Here is a 24,034-nt window from a genome sequence, read left to right on the forward strand (position 1 = left end):
CTTCGTCAGGAAGTAAGTGCCGTATTGGCGCATATGCAGTTGGAGCAGTCTTCGGTTTTTGACAACTGCGCATGTGCCGAAAGTCACAGAAATTGCTGAAGCACCAGGAGGAGACCCAAAGAAGAAGAACATAGCTGCCGTGAACTCTGATGCCTTCAATCTGCACCGAGGGGTAAGTGAAAAGTTAGGGAAATTTATCCGGGGTAACAGCTAGGCTGGGGGGAAGGAGGGGGTCAATGTATTGTAGGGGGGTAGGGTTTTTTTTAATAAGTTGTTCAATTCTCTAAGTCCCCTTCATTCCTTGTGTCCCCCTTAGACGACAGAGAAAACAGGATTTTTTTGATACTCACCGATAAATCTCTTTCTCTGTTGTCAAAAGGGGGACACAGGGCTTCACGCCCATCGGACGAGCTGTTGACCCGGTTGGTCCAGTTCAGAATAGTTCTTGGTTCACCGGTTCTGCCTGTTGAGTGTCATAAATATGTTATTCTGTTAAGGATCTTTGGGACAAACTGATAGTAATATACAGTGTGCGGGGTTAAGCCATACCGGACACACACCCACTTTTTATTTATTACCAAGTCTCCTGGCGGATGCAGACCCCTTTGTTCCATGTCCCCTTCTGACTACAGAGAAACATTTAACGGTGAGTATAAAAAAAAAATCCTTTTATCTGCTAAATTCCTTGTTCCTTCAGATGGGAAGAGATGGAGGGGCTGTAGATTATTATGATAAAATATCCTCTGAATTCACATGTTAGCAGTGAGCTCAGGTAAGGCCTGGATTTGTGGAAAGGCCACCTAGGCCCGGGCCTAGGGCGGCAGGATTAATTCTGTAATTATTTCTGTTGGTTTAGTAAGAAATGGAGCCCGGAAAGTAAGTCTGGGTTGTAAGCACTTAAAGGGCACCAATCATAACTAAAATCAAGTAAATACACTATGTGAAAGTTCAAGAAATCTGATTTTTAAAACAGTTAGAATTGTTTGTATAATGTAAATGATCAGCTCACTATTCCTTCTGCAAGATCTCCCCTATCTCCACTGCAGTTCTAGCTGAGGCAGCCATCTTGGATTTCACTGGCTCCTCCTACCTATATCTTCCCAGCCAACTGCAGCTCTGAAATCTCGCACATGCTCAGTTGAAATTCCTTCTAAGCTATTTTCAAATCAGCCAAACCTGTGTGTTAGCTGCTGTTCAGTAGTGCTGCCCCCTGCTGGAAGTTAGTGTGTGCCCTTCATTTGCATAATAACATCACCAGCAGGGGACAAGATAGGGAAATCTCCTGATACTTCTAGTGGAGGAGTTTACTAAAACAAGGCATTCTGGGTAGAATACTCAAAGCAGTGTTACAATCTGAGCATGCTCCTGAAATTTGTATATTACAGTCTCTGTTATAGTCTCGGTATGGCCTCCCTCAGTGAAAGAACCCATTTGACAAAGTAAGGGATTTTTTAAAACCTGCAGTTTTTTTTTAAAAAAAAAAAATATATGTAGTTTGATTAAACGTGTTTATATTGTACTGGTCAGATTGTTAATGTGTTTGATTTTGGGTGTGATAGGTGCCCTTTAAAAGCATAGCCTGTGGTAGGTGGTGGCTTCTGTTATTAATGTAAGGTTCTGTTTAACTGTTTTCATTATTGCCTTAATGCAGTGGTTTCTAAACTGTGTGGTTGGTCCATATTGAGGGGTCTGGAGCAGCAGCAGGGCTACTCAGTCTGAAGTCCATTTATGGTGAAATTGGGGGAAATTACAACTTGAAAGTCAATTATGGTGAGATTTGGGTGAAAACATTTTTGCTAGATGTACTTGGTACTGTGGCGGAATGACTGAATACTCCACATTAAATAAGTTGTCTTTTGTGACCAGGCTATTGCGTTTGATATTAGGTGATAAGTTATTGGTGATACATCGCTGGAAATTAAATCTGTTTTCTTTTCCACTGATATGTTTTTAGTATATTTCTTGTTTAAGTTCAGTCCCAAACAAGACACGAGAGACGTGTCCATGGCCAGAATTAGGGGTAGGCAAAAGATACACGTACCTACTCCTAGTTCAGGGTCATGAAAGCTGGTCAGATGCAGGCATATGAGCTAGTCAATCCTCTGGTTTTTCACATAAATCTGTCTTCGAACAAGCCACAACAGGTTCCCCATTTCCTATATCTTTCCACTTGTTTTCATGTGCTTGTAATGTTGTACAAGGTAGTTTTGCTTTGGACAGAATATGTATTTACAGGGGGGGGGTCTGTTACTCATGCATGCTTTTACACAGTAAAATTCTTTTAACACAAATTCTTGATAAGGGATCCGTAACATGGCAGTATCAATGATTTTTTTCTATTTTTAAAACTCCTCTCCATGAGGCAGTTCTGTGAATTGTTGGTACTGTTGGCTATAGCATCACAAGTAGGCAGGACAATAGAAGAAGACAAATCCCCCCTTCTGCTGTTTCCCCTGTAATCTTCTAGTGTCCTTAAGAAAACAGGATTACCTACAGTGCTTAACAAAGTGGCAATACACTGGTCGTTAAAAGATGCAGACTCTTCACCAGCAGAGTCAGCAGGTTCTTTGGGTTATATACGGCTTCTCTGGACATCCATCCTCTTTAATGAGGACCACATTGGTATGTAGATGTGGTCCTTGCCTGACTGGTCTGCATATAGCCCCCTTTTGAGCACCACTTTTTGGCCCAGTATGTTGGTGGTCCAATTGTGTAAAGATCTGCTTGTTTGATGAAACAAGTGGGTCTTCTAGATCAGTTCTGTCCAGCTTCTGTGGTACCAAGGGCTAGAATTTTTCTGGCCTACATGGTGGAGGGCCGATAATGGAAGCCAGGGTTAACCATGCACTCATTTAAACCATGCCCATGTTATCCCAAGAACTTTTAAGACCATGTCCACATTAATGGTAGTAGCACACCAAAAAACAAATGGTTGGCGCTCATTGCATGGATGTCGCTCATCACTGATAAGTGAAAAATGTAAGTCCTGCCCTTAAATATACCATAAACATACTCTTACATCCATATGCCGTGTTCTTCCCTGTGGATAACACTGCACCCCCCCCCCAGCACATGATTAAACACCTTAGGGGCCCTTAACAACAATTTCCAACTGCTAACAAATCCCCAAAACAAACCTTACCAGACTCGCGTCTCACAGGGTACAGAGTAGGGCAGGCAGAGTTTGGCACAAACATAGAGAGCATAGGGCAGGCAGCGTATGGCACACACATAGAGAGCAAGGTTAGGCAGAGTATGGCACACACACAGAGATCATAGGGCAGGCAGAGTATGGCACACACACAGAGTATAGGCCAGGCAGAGTATGGCACACACAGGGAGCATAGGGCAGGCAGAGTATGGCACACACACAGAGTATAGGCCAGGCAGAGTATGGCACACACAGGGAGCATAGGCCAGGCAGAGTATGGCACACACAGGGAGCATAGGGCAGGCAGAGTATGGTGCACACAGGGAGCATAGGCCAGGCAGAGTATGGTGCACACACAGGGAGCGTAGGGTAGACAAAATGGAGCAGGAGACAGGGAACAAGATATAAAATACGACACAATGCTGGTGCTCCTCCATCAGTTTGTTTGAGGTGTGAACAATGTGGGTACTTTCAGTCTGGGTCTGAGGGAGAACAGTACAGGGCATTAGGGGCATGAGCAATAGGGGTGTTATATGTGTGAACAATGCAGTAGCTTAATGTCTGAATTTGAGGTGGGTAATCTCTCTTACACAAGATAAGAAATCACAGCAGGCAGACTTTCATGTGGGGGAGGGGGTCACACAACCGGAATGTGAGCCACCAGTTGGATGGCCCTGTTCTAGATTATTTTACCTCTTTTCTGGTGTTCTAGCTAGAGCTCGAATATTCCTGTTACATTATAACAGCATTTAAAGACTTGAGCACACGTGTATTAATTGATTCAGTATCTGTGCTGCTTATTTCTGCTTGTTTTTTTTGTTTGTTTTTTTATTACGTCAGTGCATGAAATGTTCTAATAATGAGCCAGTTACTCTAAAATGTAAATGATTTTGACTTTTTTTAGTATTTTTTGCTATCAGCCATATTTTACCTTATGGAAAAAAAAACAAACAATATAAATACAAACCTTTCTATACCACCTGTAGGCTTGTCTAATCTAAAGTATTACATATAGCTATATTTAAGCTGGCCAACTACGTCAAAGTCATCCCATATCTGGCCAGTCCTATGCTCAATTTTCATCTGATTCATTAAGAATTCTATGGTTTAATTATACATTTTATAAAAGGGAGAACAACTTTCCCTTGTTTGTTATAGTTCTACAGGAGCAGTGACCAGCTCCATGTTGTAGCTCCCACCCTCTCCAACTATAGTCAGGTGATCTCACTGGTGTCTAATAAAAGGGCAGCCAAGTTTGGGAGTTTTACTTTGAAAGCAGCTAGTAAGTTGCAGGTAAAACGTATTCGTCCCTTTTATAAAATGTATTATTAAACCATAGAATTCTTAATGAATCAGATGAAAATTGAGCATAGGACTGGCCAGATATGGGATGACTTTGACGTAGTTGGCCAGCTTAAATATATTGCAATATATGGACAAACAATCCCTGTTTTGTTTAAAGGATAAGGCATTTTTCAGTAGCAGAATGCACAAAATGTCTCTGTCTTAAATATATTGATAATGGGTTGAGTGCAGAGGAATCTTGTATTTGTCTATATGTATTTTGTGGTCACACCCTCATTGCACCCCCGCCTAATGATTTTAAAAACTAGTGGTGAGCACAACTTTCCCTTGTTTGTTAATAAATATATATATATATATATATATATATATATATATATATATATATATATATATATATATATATATATATATATATATATATATATATATATATATATATATATATATATATATATATATATATACATATATACATATATACACACACACATATATATATATATATATATATATATATATATATATATATATATAATCAAAAATCTTCAGACCAGCACTCAGCACTTATCATTCTGTAGTATCCGACGTTTCGGTCCAAATTTGGACATATATATATAATATATATAATTTTCTAGGCTTACCCTGCTTGCATTTTTTTTTATTATAGCTTCACAATGCAGCTAATGCAAACCAGAAAGAAAAATATGAAGCAGACTTAAAGAAAGAGATTAAGAAGCTACAGGTAAGTGAACTCATCCACTTTTTTTTATAAATTTGAAAGTTTAGGGCCGTTTGACCTAACAACTCTCCTATGTTTTTGCTCTGTACAGAGATTGCGGGACCAAATAAAGACATGGGTAGCATCAAATGAAATCAAAGACAAAAGGCAGCTTATTGAAAATCGCAAGTTAATAGAAACGGTGAGGGTCATTTGGTAAATTTAATAAACAAGACGAGGAGCTTCTATTCAGTGGAATTGCAGGGCTGCTATAATTAATGTTGTATCTGTTGTGATGTTGTAACACTGCTCATTGCATGAGCTATTTCTCATTTTCAGCAAATGGAAAGGTTTAAAGTGGTGGAACGAGAAACAAAGACAAAAGCCTACTCCAAGGAAGGACTAGGTCTGGCTCAAAAGGTGGACCCAGCCCAGAAAGAAAAAGAAGACGTTGGCCAGTGGTTAACGGTAAGTTTTTAAAGGGTTTATTCACCTATGAGTTAACTTGTTTTTATTTGTAGTTTTCCAGTTATTAAGCTTTTTATTCAGCTGCTTACCCTAGCATCCATGCACTGATTTGGATAAGAGACTGGAATATGAATAGCAGAGGCCTGAATAGAAAGACAAGTAATAAAAAGCCGCAATAACAATACATTTGTAGAACAGAACGTTTGTTTTTGTTTTTTTAGATGGGGTCAGTGAACCCCCATTTGAAAGCTGGAAAAATTCTGAAGAAAAAGGCATATAATTAAAAAAAGAAAAAAAAAAAGAAAAATAATGAAGACCAATTGAAAAGTTGCTTAGTGGTTCACATTTAAAGACATTGGGGCTCATTTATCAACACTGGGCAAATTTGCCCGTGGGCTGTTACCTATAGCAACCAATCAGATTGCTGCATTCATTGTTCTTCTTGCTTATTAAAGCATTTTAAGTCTTAAAGGAGTTTAGTGTAAAAATAAAAACTGGATAAATAGGCTGTGCAAAATAAAAAAATGTTTCTTATATACTTAGGCAAAAATGTAATGTATAAAGGCTGGAGTGACTGGATGTCTAACATACAGAACACTACTTCCTGCTTTTCAGCTGTCCAACTGAGTTAGTCAGTGACTTTAACTGTTCAGTGAGTTTGCAATTTTTCAAAAGCATGCAGCTCAGATTCAAAGGAAACGGTTATGACCCATGTGCCCCCCCCCTCAAGTCACTGATTGGTCACTGCCTGGTAGCCAATCAGTGGAAACCAAACCAGGAAGTAGAGTTCTGGCTACTATGTTAGACATCCAGTCACTCCAGCCTTTAAACATTACATTTTTGGCTAACTGTATGTAAAACATTTATTTTGCCAAATATAGTATCCCCAGCTACTCTGGTTGGGGAAACAGTAGGGTGTTTGTTTTTTTATATTGCCCCCGCAAGCACTAGGACACTTGCAGCGACCAATGTCAATCAGAGCTCAAGCACATAACGTGCTTCTGACGTAGCAGGCATGCGCATCATGAGCAAGTTGCGGCATTCGCTCATTATGCGCATGCATGTGACCCAACATGGCTGCTCGAACTGGAAGCTCCCTCCCAGTGCGGGTGGCCTAGTAGCGATGGTGTGGGCTTTAAAAACAAAAAAAAAATATTGTTATCCCTATTATTCAGCTATGTTGTTCTAAGGTATTGTCTCTGAAATATCCATGTATTTCGGGTATTTTACAGGAAGGACGTAACATTTAATCTACCTGTTGTGTTTTATGGATAAAGTTGCTGATGCACTTATTCTAGCATAAGGTTTGTGTATTATACCAGACACTTGTATTGTGTTATAATATTCTGGTGATAATAATATGTTGTGGTTTGGGGGTGGTGGTGAACTAAATTAATAATGAGCAGCAAACTGTCTATAAAATATTTTATCTATCCTCACAGAACACGATAGACGCCTTAAACATGGGAGTGGATCAGTTTGAAAGTGAAGTGGAATCGTTGTCGGTACAAACAAGGAAAAAGAAAGGAGATAAGGATGTAAGTTTAAACTTTCACATATTCAGATATTTCACAACTTTGTTCACTCCTAGTTCAACATGAGTTGATGAATAAGGCTTGTGCTGAACCTACACTTTGCCTACTGTTTAATCTCAAGAAATCTGTCGTTGTGTGATGTGCTATGCTCAATATTACACTAATAAGCTTTGTTTTCAGGTATATGTATTTTTACTTATGTATTTTATGCATATGGTAGGACCGTAGCAAAGCATACTAAGAAATGTTACAGTATAGCAGAACATATGTTGACGTTGGGATGAGAAGGTGGCATTTGTGTCAGAAGCAGCAGCAAAGGAGAATGTGGCATTTGAAGAATGCAGAGAGAGGTGATACTGATAGCGAAAGATCAGTACAAAAAGAATGTATATTTGTGAGGAAAGGAAGAATAGGTGGGGTGAGATGAGGCAATGGGTTGAAAGACAGATATTAGGCATTTGATGGAGGACTGGAGGGAATGCAGAGATCTGGCAAATTGTGAGGAGCGAGTGGAGAAAGAAGGGAGTCGCACAAGTTTTGCAAAAATCAAGCATGCTGATCCTGTGTGCAGCTTGTATGGAGGAATCGGTATAAGAGGACTTGTAAATTGAACAAAGCTAAATTACCTTCTGTTTTTTTAAAATGGTATTTAAAAGGTTTAAAGTGCCCTGAATTAATAGGAATAAATCTACACTGTTGAAGAGTGCAATGGTATTACAGAGAAGCCTGACTTGGATAAGTGGCATTGATAATATGCATAGCCAGGAGAAAGAAAGTAGCAATGGGCTGGTAATTTGTAGCCAAGAGAGTGATACTGTAGGAAAGGTGAGCAGAATAGAAGGTTGTTTAATGGGGAGGCATGATCAAAAAGAGTTGAGTAACACTTAAAAGAATTTAGGTGACAAGGGAAAGAACATTGTAGCCCCCCACCCCCCACAAATAAATAATAATTAGTGTTTTGCATTAAAGGAACAGTTCAGTGTAAAAATAAAAACTGGGTAAATAGATAGTATGTGCAAAATAAAAAATGTTTCTAATATAGTTAGCCAAAAATGTAATGTATAAAGGCTGGAATTAGCGGATGTCAAACAGAACCCAACTTCCTGCTTTTCGACTCTCTAGTCGGCGACTATAAGGGGGGTCACATGGGACATAACTGTTCAGTGAGTTTGCAATTGACCCATAGCATTCAGGTTAGATTCAAAAGCAAACAGTTATGACCCATATGTCCTCCCTTAAGTCACTGATTGGTTACTGCCTGGTAACTAATCAGTGGAAACCAAGAGAGCTGCAAAGCAGGAAGTAGTGTTCTGGCTATTATGTTGCACATCCAGTCACTCCAGCCTTTATAGATTATATTTCTGGCCAACTCACTATATTGAAAACATTTAGTATTTTGCACAGCCTATCTGTTTACCCAGTTTTTATCTTTACACTGAACAATTCCTTTAAAGGTATTGACATATGGATGGCCACTGTATTGAGCTATATTTAGCAGGACACCGATTGGTAATGCATTAAAGTGTAGCTATCATTCAGTGATGTGTTGGGTGCAGACACTATAAGCCAACATCTCATATTTATGGTAACTACAAAGAGTTACACTTACTTGTAAATGAACCCTTGTTACAGTTGTCATTGCAAAAATGTCAGTGATTATAAATTGGGTGCAGAACACCCTGATAATACCTTTGCCTGCTGTGTCGTGCTTTTATTCACTTGTTTTTGGGGCACTTCTGGTGCTCATGTTAGCAGAAGCAAGACAGGATCGAAGGACTGAAACGGCACATAGAGAAACACAGGTACCACATCCGAATGCTGGAAACAATTCTGCGAATGTTGGACAATGACTCCATTGACGTCGATTCCATTCGCAAGATTAAGGATGATGTAGAGTATTACGTGGACTCCTCACAGGATCCAGACTTTGAGGAGAATGAGTTTTTGTACGATGACCTTGATTTAGACGACATTCGTAAGTAGTTCTTAAACAAAATAATTCGCAGTCTGACTTTTTCTTAAATGTATACTGTTGTTCAGGAACCTTCGATGATGTGTTAGGTTGGTGACACGCTAAGATTCGGGGAGATTTAGTCGCCTAGCGACAAATCGCCTCTTCGGGTGACTAATCTCCCCAAATAGACTTCCCGCTGCCTAAAATGTAAATCGCTGGTGGGATGGCACTTGGAGTGCTTTATTTTCCGAAGTCGCCCAAAGTTTCCTTGTGAGGCAACTTTGGGCGACTTCAGAAAACAAAGTGCTACGGGTGACATCCCGCCGGCAATTTAGCCGGCGGGAATGCTTTTCGGGGAGATTAGTCGCCAGAAGAAGAGGAGATTTGTTGCTGGCTGACTAAATCTCCCCGAATTTTAGCGTGTGCCAATGCCCTAAAGGTTGCTTATCAGTTGCCCCCAAAAAAGTTGAGGCTTTGCTTCTTATAACCCTGGATGTAAGTACAAGGGCACTAAGGGGTGAAAAATCTTAGCGCTGTATTAATATTGCATATTAAAAATCTGGTACAAGGTGCAGAGCTCAGTTCTTTACTTGACAGGCAGTAAGTATAGGTAGGTAGTATAGACTTGTGCTTCTGAATGACACACAATTTATAGCAAGCATTGCATATTCAGACACTCTTTATGCTGTCACCAAAGTGAGTATAAAGTTGTGTCTTCAGTGCAAGAGCTGTATAGATTAGGGGCAAACTGGGTTTACTTGTGTTGCCAATGAATGAAAAATGAGGCCTATTTATTTTTGCAGCATTATTACTGACATGTACTTGTACCTGCTTGACATGCTTCTTTCTTCAGGGCTGCTGATTGAGAAAGGCTTTGGACTTTGCTATATATGTGTGTCTGTTTGCTCCAGAGTTACCCCCTTCCTGATTTCACAACCTTGCACCTGTACGGGCTGTCTTGTATTTCACGTGGGCTTTTTGAAACATATGTAATACATTGTTTTTAGGATTAGTGCTAGTACATGTGTTTTTAATATTCTGTAATTTTTTTCCTTGTATCCTTATCTATACTTTCTTTCTCTTTTTAGCACAGACGGGGGTAGCTGCTTCCCCACCAGGTCAAAGTCACATGGAGGATGAGATCTTTAATCAGTCTAGCAGCACTCCCACCTCCACCACCTCTAGTTCTCCTATTCCACCTAGTCCTGCCACATGCACCACCGTAAGTGCTGTAAGTCAGAGACGCATCCAGTGCTATGATGGTGACTTCAGTGGAAGTCAATGTCGTTTTGGTAAACTTATGGGCTTAATGTATGTTTTTTTTTTTTCCTTCAGGAAAACTCTGAGGATGACAAAAAAATCCGGGGTCGATCTACTGACAGTGAAGTAAGTCAGGTGAGTTTTGTGACATTGTTGGTCCAATTGTTGGTACTTACTCTTAGTCCAAAAGTGCAAAGCAGCTTCATTTTGATTTTACAAATCCATTACCATAAGGGACTATTGAACCTCTTTAAGGGAAATTCTTGAAGGAAATATAAATTGTTGTCGGCTGGTAGAAAATGTAAGCAATTTTCCAGTGATGTTAGCCATTCCTGGTACAGTTAACTATATACAGGGAGTCCTCGAGTTACATACACCCGACTTGGACAACTCACACTTAGACGGGGGGTATTACAGTAATGTACTGTGGTTTGCTTGGCCTTTATTAGCATTTAGCTTTAATAAACAACCTGCCCCAATCCCCTCTGGTGTGTGTTGTCTACTGCAGAGTACAGAAAGGTAAAAATAAATACTATGTTAAGACAAATATCTGTCTAGTTGATAAAAGCAATAGATGCAACCTCTAGAATCATAGCCTCTGTTAATGTTTGTGGGTTTTTTGTTTGATTTAAAGTCACCAGCAAAGAACGGTTCAAAAAGTGTCCATAACAATCATCATCCACAGTCCCCTGCAGTGACACCAAGTTACCAAATAGGAAGCAATTCCAGTACATCCTCATCACTTGGAAATGGGCCAGGTGCGAACAGCAACGGGGCAGTATCCAGCAGCAGTAGCACGAACAGCAGTAGCAGCAGCAGCAGCAGCAGCAACAGCAAAAATAACCCGGCTTCTGGACACACATCTGGCACGCCAACACCTTATGCACAAGCAGTGGCTCCCCCATCATCAAATACAAACACTTCTCAGCCTAGGCCGCCCAGTGCCCAGCAAAATACAAGCAAGCAAAATGGAGCCACCAGTAAGTCCTTGCAGCAATGTATATTTTACGTATTGCTTGTTCTATGCATTATTGATGTTTACACCATGCCAGAGGTTTTTTTATATCAGGTTTACCCTCTGCAGCAGGCCGTGGAAGGGGCCAATGTTGGACTGCAGTTGCAGCTTGTAGGCATTTAGGGTGATCTTTTAAGCATTGCTTCCTATATATCACCTATAGTTCAATGTTTTCCTGTAAAGTGTATTTTTAACTTCAAGTAAGGGGTCTTAACCAAATTTTAGACCACAGATTTTATCTTTGGCTAGTGAACCATGCAGAGGGTTGCCTGAATGTTGTTTATCTAAAGGGATTTTCCACCGAGTAGAATGGGTACCTGAATGAGCCCAGTCATGGATTGTCAAGAAAGTTTAAATTTACACCCAGTAACTGGTCATGTTTTGGTGCCTTTTAGATACAGTATATGAAACTGCATGCCTCTAGAGGCGTAATACTGTACAGTTGCAAGGGATGCACCGAATCCAGGATTCGGTTCAGGATTCAGCCTCTTTCAGCACAATTCGGCATTAATCCTTCTTCATGGCCGAACCGAATCTGAATCCTAATTTGCATATGCAAATTAGGGGCAGGGAGGGAAATCGCGTGACTTTTTGTCACAAAACAAGGACGTCTAAGATGTTTTCCCCTTCCCACCCCTAATTTGCATATGCAAAATCTGATTCGGTTCAGTATTCGGCCGAATCTTTCACAAAGGATTCAGGGTTCTGCTGAATCCAAAATAGTGGATTCGGTGCATCCCTAACAGTTGCATAGGCTTAGTGTAACATAATCAGATAAGTGTAGTTATAGAAGTAATGGCAAATGTTTGGTTGCTATGGGTTACTACACTGGTGCAAAGTTATGGATTCCAGTTGTATTTTTTCTGATGAGTGACATTATAGTTGGTGTTTCTCAGTGTTAGAAGTGCATATTCATTGTAGCCTTAAAGGAGAAGGAAACCCCCAGTGCGCTAAACCCCTCCCCCCCTCCCCTGTGCTGCCCCCCCTCCCTCCTCCCCCCTGGCCTACCTGTCCCCCTGGGCAAATGCCCCTAACTTTTTACTCACCCCTCTGCGCAGGTCCTGTCCACGGAGTTCGCAGTCGCCATCTTCTCCCACGCGCGTCTTCTTCCTGCTCTGACCGGCGTCTTCTGGCGCATGCGCAGTAGGAACAGGTACCGGTACGGCTCTACTGCGCATGCGCCGAATGTCACGAAGTTTTCCGATTTCACTTCGTGACATTCGGCGCATGCACAGTAGAGCCGTACCGGTACCTGTTCCTACTGCGCATGCGCCAGAAGACGCCGGTCAGAGCAGGAAGAAGACGCGCGTGGGAGAAGATGGCGACTGCGAACTCCGTGGACAGGACCTGCGCAGAGGGGTGAGTAAAAAGTTAGGGGCATTTGCCCAGGGGGGAGGAGGGAGGGGGGGCAGCACAGGGGAGGGGGGGAGGGGTTTAGCGCCCTGGGAGTTTCCTTCTCCTTTAAGTACAGAAAGACATAGTTCAGCTTTAAATTGCCATTTCGCATGACCAGTTTGCAATATGTCTTCCTTTTTTTGTGGTTCTTGAATTATGAAGCTTTTTATTTAGCAGCTCTCTAGTTTGCAATTTCTGCAGCTGTGTTACTAGGGTCCAGTTTATCCTAGCAACCAGGCAGTGGTTTTAATGAGAGACTGGAAGACATAAAGAATAAGATAAATAATAAAAAGTAAAAATGTAAAGCCTCACAGAGCAATAGTTTTTTGCTGCTGAGCTCAATGGACCCCCATTTAAAAGCTGTAAAGCGGCAGAAAAGTATGACATATAATTCAAAAACACTAAGCATGTATTATAAGTGATCGAAAAGTTGTTTTTTTTTAAAAAAAAAAAATGAGACATACTGTAACATTTTAAAAGTTAATGTAAAGGTAAACAACTGTCAACACTTAATTTAAAGCTGATTTTACATCAATGGAATGGTTTTGCGTACAAGTAATATCAGAAATAGCAGGTTGTGAAAGTTTTGGCTATTGCTATTTTCAGAAAACAGTTTTGGGCAGTGTATTTTTGCAGGAGATCAGTCTGAATAGCATTAGATTTTTACTGGCCATTTGCTTTTTACTGGCCACACCTTCTTCTGTCAGGTTGAAATAGTCGGCTTAACGAGCAGCACAATTCTGCGGGTGTTTTTGCTGGGGTTTGCAGCAGGCGCTTTCTCTCTAATCACAGAGGAAAATGTAACCTTCCAATCAACGTCTTCTTTTCCTGCTTCACAGGTTACAGCTCAGTTGTAGCAGAAAACTCCACTGAATCTCCCCTCAGTAATATCAGCCAGACGCAATCAAGCCAGTCTGTTATTCACAACCCACCAACTAGCTCTGCGTAAGTACAACCAGCTTCTTTCATTGCACCACAAATCGACTCCTATCAGATCCAAAATAACATTAATCTTGGGATGCAATAGGTGCAAAATGACAAAAAGGTAAAGATGATCATACCAGCTTAGGTAGGACACTTAAAGGGGTTTTCACTTTTGAATTAGTAGGATGTAAAGAGCAATATTCTGAGACAATTTGCAATTGATTTTCATTTTTTTAATGTTTTTTTGAGTTATTTAGCCTTTTATTCAGCAGCTCTCCAGTTTTCGTTTCAGCAGTCTGGTTGCTAGGGTTCAAATTACCTTACCAACCATTCATTGGTTTGAATAAGAGACTGGAATAGGAGAGGACCCGGATAGAAAGACAAGTAATAACAAGTAGCAAAAACAATAAACATGTACCCTTAAAGAACGGTTGTTTTTTAGATGGGGTGAGTTTGAAAGCTGTAAAGAGTCAGAAGAAAAAGGCAAATAATTCAAAAACTATTCACATTAAAAAAATAACGAAAACCAATTGAAAAATTGCTTTCGGTTTGGCCTTTCCATAACATACTAAAAGTTAACGTAAAGGTGAAACACCCCTTGGGGGTTCAAAATGCCGCCTCTCTATTGTGTTACTTGTTACTTCTGTCTTTGGTTAGCAAACATATAAAGAAGTCAGTCATGTAGCCTTCAACATTCTGTATGTGATAGTTCCAGAGGACTCGCCTGAATCTTTCAAATGACTAGAATCATTATAGTGAAATGACTGTTCATTTTTACCACAGCAGTCTATAGACTCTAGTCCAGGGAACCCCAACCTTTTGAACCCGTGAGCAATATTCAGAAATAAAGGGAGCAACACATGAAAAATGTTCTTGGGGTGCCAAATAAGGGCTGTGATTGGCCTTTGGTAGCCTCTATGTGGATTGTCAACCTACATTGAGGCTCTGTTTGGCAGTACTCAACCAAAACTTTACTCCAAGCCTGAAATTCAAAAATAAGCTCCTGCTTTGAGGCAACTGGGAGCAACATCCAAGGGGTTGGAGAGCAACATGTTGCTCATGAGCTACTGGTTGTGGATCACTGGTCTAGTCTATAGTCTTGTGCACAGAGATAGGAATCCAGCAACATTGTTTACCAGTGGAGCAAGGCTCAGGAATTTGTATTCTCCTGTAGGAAACTGTAAGGGCAGAGACACGCTCAGATTCGGGGAGATTAGTCGACCATCGACAAATCTACTCTTCTTCAGGCGACTAATTTCCCAGAACTGCCTCCTGCTGGCTAGAATGTAAATCGCCGGCGGGATGGCAATCGGTGCGCTTTGTTTTCCAAAGTTGCCTCACGAGGAAAGTTCGGGTGAGTTCGGAAAACGAATCGCTCAGGGTGCATTCCTGCCGGCAATTTAGATTCTAGCCGGCGGGAGGCAGTTCGGGGAGATTAGTGGCCCCGAAGAAAAGGCGTTTTATTGCCGGGCGACTAAATCTCCCCGAATCTGAGTGTGTGTGTCTGCCCTAAAACCTATATACTGCTCATTGTATGTAGATATCCTGGATATTTTTTTTTTCTATTAAGTGGCAGTATTCCATAACCAGAATCCCTAGTCTCAGGTTGCTAACTATGAACTTTGATTGTAATTTATTTTCACTAGGGCATTGGTTCTGTCATTGTAGAGCGCCTAACACTTGGGACATTTGGGATAATACCAAGCAAGTAAATGGTACACTTTATTGTGGCTGGAGTCCAGTGTAATGCAGTAAAATAAAGTTGTGTTTATTTTTGTTTTCAGGAAAGAAATCAGCAGTTCATCTCAGCCAGCTAACAACAGCAGTACCAGCACTGGATCTAGTTTATTGTTACCGTTAAATGTAAATCCTCCTAGTTCGCCAACACCAAACTTCAGTGACCCAAAACCCAGTCAGCCATTGCTTAACGGGCCACCTCAGTTTGCATCTACAGCAGAGATTAAGGTAAAAGGATTGTCGTATTTATAATGTATTGTCCTTTATAGTGTCAACACATTTGGGATTATCATTATCAGTTATACACTTACTGTATGTATTCACTGTAATCATTATTTACAGCAGACATAACAAATACATCAGTGGTTCACATTTTGTGAGCTTTAATTGCCAGCATTGCCCAGCAGTTGTTGGTTACTAGGACGGAGTACAAAATGTCTATTATTTTCTCTTCCATTTAGGCTCCAGAGCCATTAAGCACCTTGAAATCAATGGCTGAAAGAGCAGCTATTGGGTCAAGTTTAGAAGACCCAGTTCCTACTATTCACCTGGCTGAACGAGGTAAATGTTCATGGCTTATTATATCTAACTGAATTGAACTAATACAGGCATTTAATTCCTAGACTGCTTGGTGTTGCATGGATTCTGAATTCAGAACCCATGCTAGTGTAACCTGTTTACACTTTGATCTTTCAAATGTGTACTTTTTTTAATGTATACCTTTTCTTTTTCTTTTTCCTCTTAAAGTGCCCTGCTTTATTTTGTATCTTCCTTATAGAAATGCTTATCACTACAACAACAGCTCAGCCGCCTTCCAGTCAGCCTCCCGCACAGCTTTCAGAAGTGAACATCCCGCTTTCTCTGGGCGTCTGTCCTTTGGGTCCTGTCCCCCACACCACAGATCAGCTTTATCAACAAGCAATGGAAGATGCAGCGTGGCATCATATGCCCCATCCATCTGACTCTGAGAGAATACGGTATGCTCTTAGAAACATTGTTTTGGTTTTTTTTTGTTCCACAGTGTGATCTTGATTATAGATAAAATTAACTGTGATATTAACATTATTGATTAACAACTAGGCAAACCAGACATCATTTTCAATTTTAGGGTGGAGAGATTCAGAACAGGCATACCCTGAATAATAGAGATGAGATGCAAAACTGATTAGTTTACATGTTTCAGCAAGACTTTAAATTCTAGGGGAAACTTAGGTATGGGATCCCCATTAGAAAGCTCAGTTACTGAAAGGTTCTCTCCCATAGCCTTTTTTTTTTTTATCCAAATAATACAATTTTGTAATTTCTCTGTAATGAAACCGTTCCTTGTACTTGATCCAAACTAACATATAATCAATATTTATTATTTATCAATCTTTAAAGTCACTTTACCATGTAGTTAAATATTGACTTTTTCTCCCGCTAGGCAATACCTCCCAAGGAATCCATGTCCCACACCTCCATATCACCACCAGATTCCTCCTCTGCATTCGGACACCGTAGAGTTTTATCAGAGGCTTTCCACAGAAACTCTCTTCTTCATCTTTTACTATCTTGAGGTACGATCATTTTAGCTATTTTAATTCAAATATGCATAGACATGTGTATAAAGCGTGGAAACTATTATATCCAATTCAAAAAATGAGCTATAAAAAGGTTACTGGATTGTGATATGTTAGTTCACATTTCAGAAGGATTCTGTGGTTGATCCCTAAAGCTGTACAAGCTATACATACAGTCATATAAAACGTTTGGGAACCCCTCTTAATTCTATGGAGTTTTGTTTATCATTGGCTGAGCTCTCAAATTAGCAACTTCCTTTTAATACATAACATGCCTTATAGAAACAGTAGTATTTCAGCAGTGACATCAAGTGTATTGGATTAACAGAAAATATGCAACATACTTCATAACAAAATGAAACAGGTGCATAAATGTGGGCACCCCAACAGAGATATTACATCAATAATTAGTTGAGCCTCCTTTTGCAAATGTAACCGCCTCTAGACGCCTCCTATAGCCTTTGATAAGTTTCTGGATGGCGGTATTTTAGACCATTAATCCATACAAAATTTCTCCATCATATTCCTGTTTTACCCATTATGTTTTGCAGGGCACTAAAGCACAGTATTTAGCAGCCAAAGCGCTAAAGAAACAGTCTTGGAGGTTTCACACCAAATACATGATGTGGTTTCAGAGACATGAAGAGCCCAAGACAATAACAGATGAATTTGAACAGGTATGTTGTTATTCGTTATTGTCTGTTTGGCTTTGCACAATGACTAAAGGTAACATGGCACTGATGTGGAGTCCTTTTAAAGTGGTAGCTCACCATACAATGGACAATTTGCAGCTGCTCTTCATTTTGTGCCGTTTATATTGTTTATCTTTATGGTCAAAAGCAGCTCTCCTGTTTGGAATTTCAGTAGCTTATCTGATTGCCAGGGGAAATTGTAACCTCAATGCAGTTGTTTATTGGCTGTTGGGGTCAGTGACCCCCATTTGAAAGCTGGAAAAAGGCAGAAGAGGAAGGCAGATAATTTAAAAAAAAAAAACTATAAGAAATGATCAATTCAAAGGTTGCTAAAAATAGGCCATTGGATGACATGCCTAACTTAAATGTGAACTTTTTTTCCAGAAACCCAGGGCAATTCTGTGAGTTTGTTTTGCAACCCACAGACTGGTTTAGAATGCGTTTTTTATTCACCTTCATTAAAATATACTACTTTATTATAGGGGATTTGTGGATACCCTCTTTAAATATTGTTTATTAGCTTTGTTAGAATTTAACATTTCATACCTTATTTAAGAAGAAACTCCGTCTAAAACCCAAGCGAACATTTCTGACCCGAAAACTCGATTCGAATTCGACTAAACTCCAATCGAGTTGAATGTCAGTAAGGCTAATAACATCTTCATATGAGTCACTGGAGCTGCCATTTACTTTTACACAAACTTAGCAGGTTTTAGGTGGAGAATAATGGAATCCGAGTAGTTCCCAGGGACCAGGTATGATAGATTTACATTCTAGCCCAAGGGAAGGCAGTTCAGGGAGACTTGTCGCCCGGCGACAAATCTCTTCTTCGGGGTGACTAATCTCCCCAAACTGCCTTCCCTTGGGTAGGATGTAAATCGCCGGCGGGATGACACTCGGAGCGCTTAATTTTCCCAAGTTGCCTCACGAGGAAACTTCCGGCAACTTCGGAAGACCAATCGCTCAGAGTGCCAGCCCGCCGGCAATTTACATTGTAGCCCAAGGGAAGGCAGTTCGTTGAGACTAGTCGCCGGCGACAAATCTCTTCTTCGGGGCGACTAATCTCCCCGAACTGCCTTCTCTTGGGCTCGAATGTAAATTGCCGGCGGGATGGCGCTCGGATCGCTTCATTTTTCGAAGTTGCCTCAAGAGGAAACTTCGAAAGACGAAGGGATCCGAGTGCCATCCCACCGGCGATTTACATTCTAGCCCAAGCGAAGGCAGTTCAGGGAGATTAGTCGCCCCGAAGAAGAGGATCTTTGTCGCCGGGCGACTAATCTCTCCGAATCTGATCGTGTCTCTGGCCTTAGTGTTATTGTATAACATATCATTAATTGCCATAGTTTTCCTTATTGTCTTTTCCCTATTTGTCTGTAAATTAAAAAAAAAAATTTAAATTCCCAGGAAATGCTGTAATCTGCCAAAATTTTAAAGGAAAAAAAATGTTTTCTTTTTCCAGGGGACATACATTTACTTTGACTATGAGAAATGGGGCCAGAGGAAGAAAGAAGGATTTACATTTGAATACCGTTATCTTGAAGATCGCGACTTACAATGACCTCTCACCATCACACTCAGCCTTCCAGTTTCACACGGGCAAACAGCAAGCGGGGGAAACAAGGGGAAGGGGCCGACTATTCATTTCTGTCCCGTTCCCAGGGGGAGTTGGGAGGAGGGAAAATTTGGACAAACACTTTAATGCATGCAGTTACAAAAATGTAAAACAAAAATTTTATTAGGATTGAGGTTGACCTTGGAGAGCGAGAGAATGGAAACATGAAGAACCAGAAGTCTAAAACGAAACTTTTGAAACTCAGACCCTCCTCTTCTGCAGAAGGCTTCAAGGAAGAGAAGTCCATTTTATTGCATTTGGTTCAAGAACAAAGTGTGTAGATCTTTTGCAACAGGAAGGAAAAGCTAATCTTCCCCCTCCTGGATATTTCTGCAGGCGGGAAGTACTTGTCTCTTACCCAGAGGGGTTTCTACTGGCTGCCATTTGTTTGTTTTTTCCCCCCTCTTTAAAAACATTTGTTTTCTATTAATTTTGTCCTTTTCTGGCAGATACTGAATCTTTTTTTTTTTGTTTTGATAACAAGTGCATCAAGGTTTAAAGTGTTTTATTTTTTATTTTTCTTTTCCACCTGCCCTTCCCAACCCCTCCCCTTCCTCGATACATGTATCTGTACCGATGGAATTAATGGTATGGAAAGCTGGTTTAAAATATTTTTCGTAACCTATTTTCATTTTGGAAAATATTTATGAATAAATAGTTTTATATGATGTCTTCTCATGCAAGAATATTAATGTGGTTGATGTTATTTTCAGTGCTTATTCACAGGTTGCAATTGGTCATAATCGTCATCTGTCACATTCTAAGTGGCCTGAAAGACCAATGCTTTGTATCTCCGCTCCTCCAGATAGACAGTTACTCCCTAAGGTAGGCTGTACTGTGATACTGATGATCTATTACTGGTTATGCTGCTGATGAGCATACACTCATAAAACTGCTAGATGTCTACATAATACAGCCAATGCTCTTCAGGTTGATCCCAGTAAATATCAAGGTAACGCCAACTTATAAATGCACATTATGGAGCAGGGTTCCCCAACCTTTTTTTCACCTGTGAGTCGCATTCAAATGTAAGAAGGGTTGGGGGAACATCATAAGAATGAAAATAGTTCCTGAGGATGCCAATGAAGCGCTGTGATTGGCTATTTGGTAGCCCTTATGAGGACTGTCAGCCTATAGAAAGCTCTATTTGGCAGTGCAGATGGTTTTTATGCAACCAAACTTGCCTCCAAGTCAGGAATTCAAAAATAAGCAGCCAAGGAGTTGGTGAGCAACATGTTATATTGCGCTATAAGATGCAAATATTTGTGTGTTGACACTAGAAGGAGGCTCAGTGTCCCTTTAGCTCATGGCACTATAGTATTATCTTTATTCCAGTGGTACACTCACCTCTTGCTCTGATTCTTCCACCCGTTTTCAGCCCACTTGCTCTGCTTCTTCAGGTTGAGCGTCATCCTTCCTCACTCGGGCAACGTTATCTTTATTCTGCACATGCCAGCTCTTCATGTTAACTGATCATTTATTTATTGTTCACTAGAAGAACTCCTACTTGTGACAATTCAATTTTTTTTTTCTTGGATAAAGCAGTGTCTTGGGTTCATTTAAAACTTACATGATTTTCTAGTAGTCTTAAGGTATGAAGACCCAAATTATGTAAATATCTGTTATCCAGACAACCCCAGGTCCCGAGCATTCTGGATAACAGGTCCCATACGTGTACTCTAAATATCGCTTTTCCTATAGTGTTGCTCTGAAATTTTAATTGGAAGTGATATGTGTTAACCTTCTGATTAAACCCCCCCCCCCCCCGCTCCTGAGGAATGGTCTGAGGGATTGGTCCTTGGTTTCAAATCTCGCTATTACTGACGGAGAGCTTCACACCAGATGTTAAATGAAAAATGCAACATTCTCTTGGTTGAAGGTTGGCTTTAATTGTGCTTATTCTACATTGGAGCAGCACAAGTTGGTTCCACCTCAATGATTAGGGAAACTGGGGCAGATTTTTTTTTGGTGGGGGGGGGGGCAAACTGGTGTTTGTGTGGTGGCCAGTGCTTTCCAGAAATACCATTTATTGAATGAGCATAATGCTTACAAAGTGAAAGGGGTTATAGAAGAAGGGTTGAAAGCAGGATAGAGAAGGGTAGCTGTTTGAGAGGCAAAAAGGGCAAATATAAGTGGATAAAAGATGAGTGAAGAGAAGTGGTATGATGAGCAATGTATAACAGAGGCAATAGGACAGAGAAGGGAAGAGCAATTGAGAATAGAGAGGCAAACTTACAAAAGTAAATCTATTTTTAATGCAGATATACCTCATTCCACTGACAAGTGGTGTGTTGTAGGCTGTGCAAAATAAAAAAAATATTTCTAATATAGTTAGCCAAAAAATGTAAAGTATAAAGGATGGAGTGACTGGATGTCTAACATAATAGCCAGAACACTCAGCCAGTCTCTCTCTCTCCCTGATATTGGATCAGAGTTTAATTATCAGCTATAACTAACCTATGATTTTAGGCAGTGATCCCCAACCAGTAGCTCGTGAGCAACAGGTTGCTCTTCAACCCCTTGGAAGTTGCTCCCAGTGGCCTCAAAGCAGGTGCTTATTTTTGAATTCCAGGCTTGGACGCAGGTTTTGGTTGTATAAAACCAAGTGTACTGCCAAACCGAGCCTCAATGTAGGTTGACAATCCATATAGGAGCTACCAAATGGCCAATCACATCACTTATTTGGCACCCCAAGAACATTTTTCATGCTTGTGTTGCTCCCCAACTCCTTTTACTTCTAAATGTTGCTCATGGGTTCAAAAGGTTGGGGATCCCTGATTTTAGGTAATAGCGATATGACTGAAGAGTTTTATGCTCCGTCTGCACTGCAGAAAAATAAATCCTCAGAAGGGTCCCTGAAAGTATAATATATATGGATTCTCTTCATGTAGAAAATGATTAAATATTGAATAGTATGAAGAAGTGGAAGTAAATCAAAACACCGGCATTATGCATTTAATATCTCCGATAGTGAAATTCTATTTTTGAAACAAAACTACCACTCCTGAGTGCTTGGGTGGTATTAATGTCCCAAACATAATATGGTATTACCGGGTGGTTAACTTGGAACAACTTAAGTAATGGACAACGCTAGATTGTGCAAAACGATGGCTGCAATTAGAACAGGGCATGGTTTCTCCATTGTTATAAACTCAAATTATAGGCATTCCAAACTCACTGAAAGTTATTCCCTTTACGAACTCCATGTTAGTACTTACTGGGTTAGCCCCTCCCCCAGTCTTTAAAGACCAGCCACACCCACCTACCGGCGTCTTTTTCTTCCTTATTTTGCGCTCATCGGAAGCAAAAATGGCCTAAGGCCCGTAGGTGGTGACTGCCACACCAAAAGCCAGGTTTCTGCTCTGTGTCTAGAAGACAGACTTAAGAGTCAGTTGTCATTTTGTCCAGTCTCCATGTTTTGGGGCTAGCTGTTCTGCATCCCAGATGGGTACTTATTTAGACTGCAAATGATGGAAGCATCTAGTGAATGTTGATTCTTCCCTCTCCTTATGTCTGTGTCCTCCTGAACCACCAGTATGGAATCTGCATCCTCACTGTTATATACCTATGGGTTCTACCCATTTAATTGCCTCATGACATAATGTCTTAAAGATTATCTCAGTCTTGCATTTCTTGTGTGTGCACTTCTCCTACTACTATTTCATTGGTGCTTAACTGGGGAAATTAAGTCATCGGTACCGAAATTGTCCCAGTCCAGTGTGTATAGTTCACCTGACCCAGTGTGCATGGTTCACAGTCTGCATAGTTCACCTTTTCCCGGTTTGGATGGTTCACCTTTCCTTGTTTACTCAAACATCCTTATGATCAGTCCAGTCCTAAGTACTTGAGCAATTGATGCCTATGCACATCCTCTGCATGCCCAATGGTGGGCAGCTTGATACTCAATGTAAGAGGATTTGGCTACCTCAAATATAGTCAATGTGAGGAACACACTGATACAAAAGACATATGGCCGCAGGACTAACCCCTGCCATTTTAATAATGCAGAACATTGAGGAATTTTGTATGATATAGGATGGTTGCATTTCCTACATGAACACATGTTCCTTTACTGGAGGGAGGAAATCTGATTGGTCTCATGAGACTCTGAGCATCTCTCCAGGTTACTCTACAACCTGCCTCTGTGACTCTTGTGGCTATCATAGTATTGCTTGGGTTATTTTATTCTGAATCCGAAATCCTCTAGGGGTTACCAGTTCTATGTCTCACAAGGCTATACTCTGCCATCCAACCGGGGTTTTATTCTTCAGGTAATTGCCCTGTCTCCAACTGGCATCTTCTAGATCAGGAGGTTGGTAATTCTCACCCCAGATAAGTCTCCGGTTCCCTTGTTCTTGTTCTCTGAGTTTGCTTTCCTGTTAGAGCAGATCTAATTGCTAGCCAATCAGATATTTAGGCATTATAGTACATGCCTCAAGTACGCCTCGTTGTGCATTTTATGCCCGGCACTTTTGTTTATATTCTTAACAGGCCACACATACAAAGGGGTTTGTTTGGGATTCTAACTCCTACCAAGTGTTTTTTACAGGTGCCTTACAAATCTGCACTGAAACTAAGCATACATGTGTTGGATGCTTTCTGGTGAGTAGGAGAGTAAGTATTTCAAACTGTTGAGTTTGTCATGTGAAGGGAGGTCTTCATCCCTCTCTCTCTTTTTCTTCTGGAAGAGTCAAGCTGTTATGGAATTC

At 40.6% G+C, this 24,034-nt stretch overlaps 1 protein-coding gene across 16 annotated transcripts in view; it reads left to right on the forward strand.

Annotated features, from left to right (window-relative positions):
- Nucleotides 1-20,013, forward strand: part of cnot3.S (CCR4-NOT transcription complex subunit 3 S homeolog) — a 46,072-nt gene extending 26,059 nt beyond the window's left edge. For 7 of the 16 annotated variants that reach the window (XM_018226956.2, XM_018226958.2, XM_018226954.2 and 4 more), the window contains 15 exons: nucleotides 5,124-5,198; nucleotides 5,287-5,376; nucleotides 5,514-5,642; nucleotides 7,085-7,180; nucleotides 8,930-9,152; nucleotides 10,220-10,362; nucleotides 10,467-10,526; nucleotides 11,026-11,371; nucleotides 13,641-13,746; nucleotides 15,510-15,690; nucleotides 15,924-16,023; nucleotides 16,241-16,439; nucleotides 16,886-17,018; nucleotides 17,573-17,698; nucleotides 19,173-19,993. In XM_018226956.2, coding sequence (XP_018082445.1) covers nucleotides 5,124-5,198; nucleotides 5,287-5,376; nucleotides 5,514-5,642; nucleotides 7,085-7,180; nucleotides 8,930-9,152; nucleotides 10,220-10,362; nucleotides 10,467-10,526; nucleotides 11,026-11,371; nucleotides 13,641-13,746; nucleotides 15,510-15,690; nucleotides 15,924-16,023; nucleotides 16,241-16,439; nucleotides 16,886-17,018; nucleotides 17,573-17,698; nucleotides 19,173-19,271 — 2,106 coding nt within the window. In that variant the 3' untranslated portion in view covers nucleotides 19,272-19,993. 16 annotated transcript variants of the gene reach the window in all.
- Nucleotides 20,014-24,034: the final 4,021 nt, after the last annotated feature.

Source organism: Xenopus laevis, chromosome 7S (assembly GCF_017654675.1).
Source record: "Xenopus laevis strain J_2021 chromosome 7S, Xenopus_laevis_v10.1, whole genome shotgun sequence".
Lineage (NCBI taxonomy): Eukaryota > Metazoa > Chordata > Amphibia > Anura > Pipidae > Xenopus > Xenopus laevis.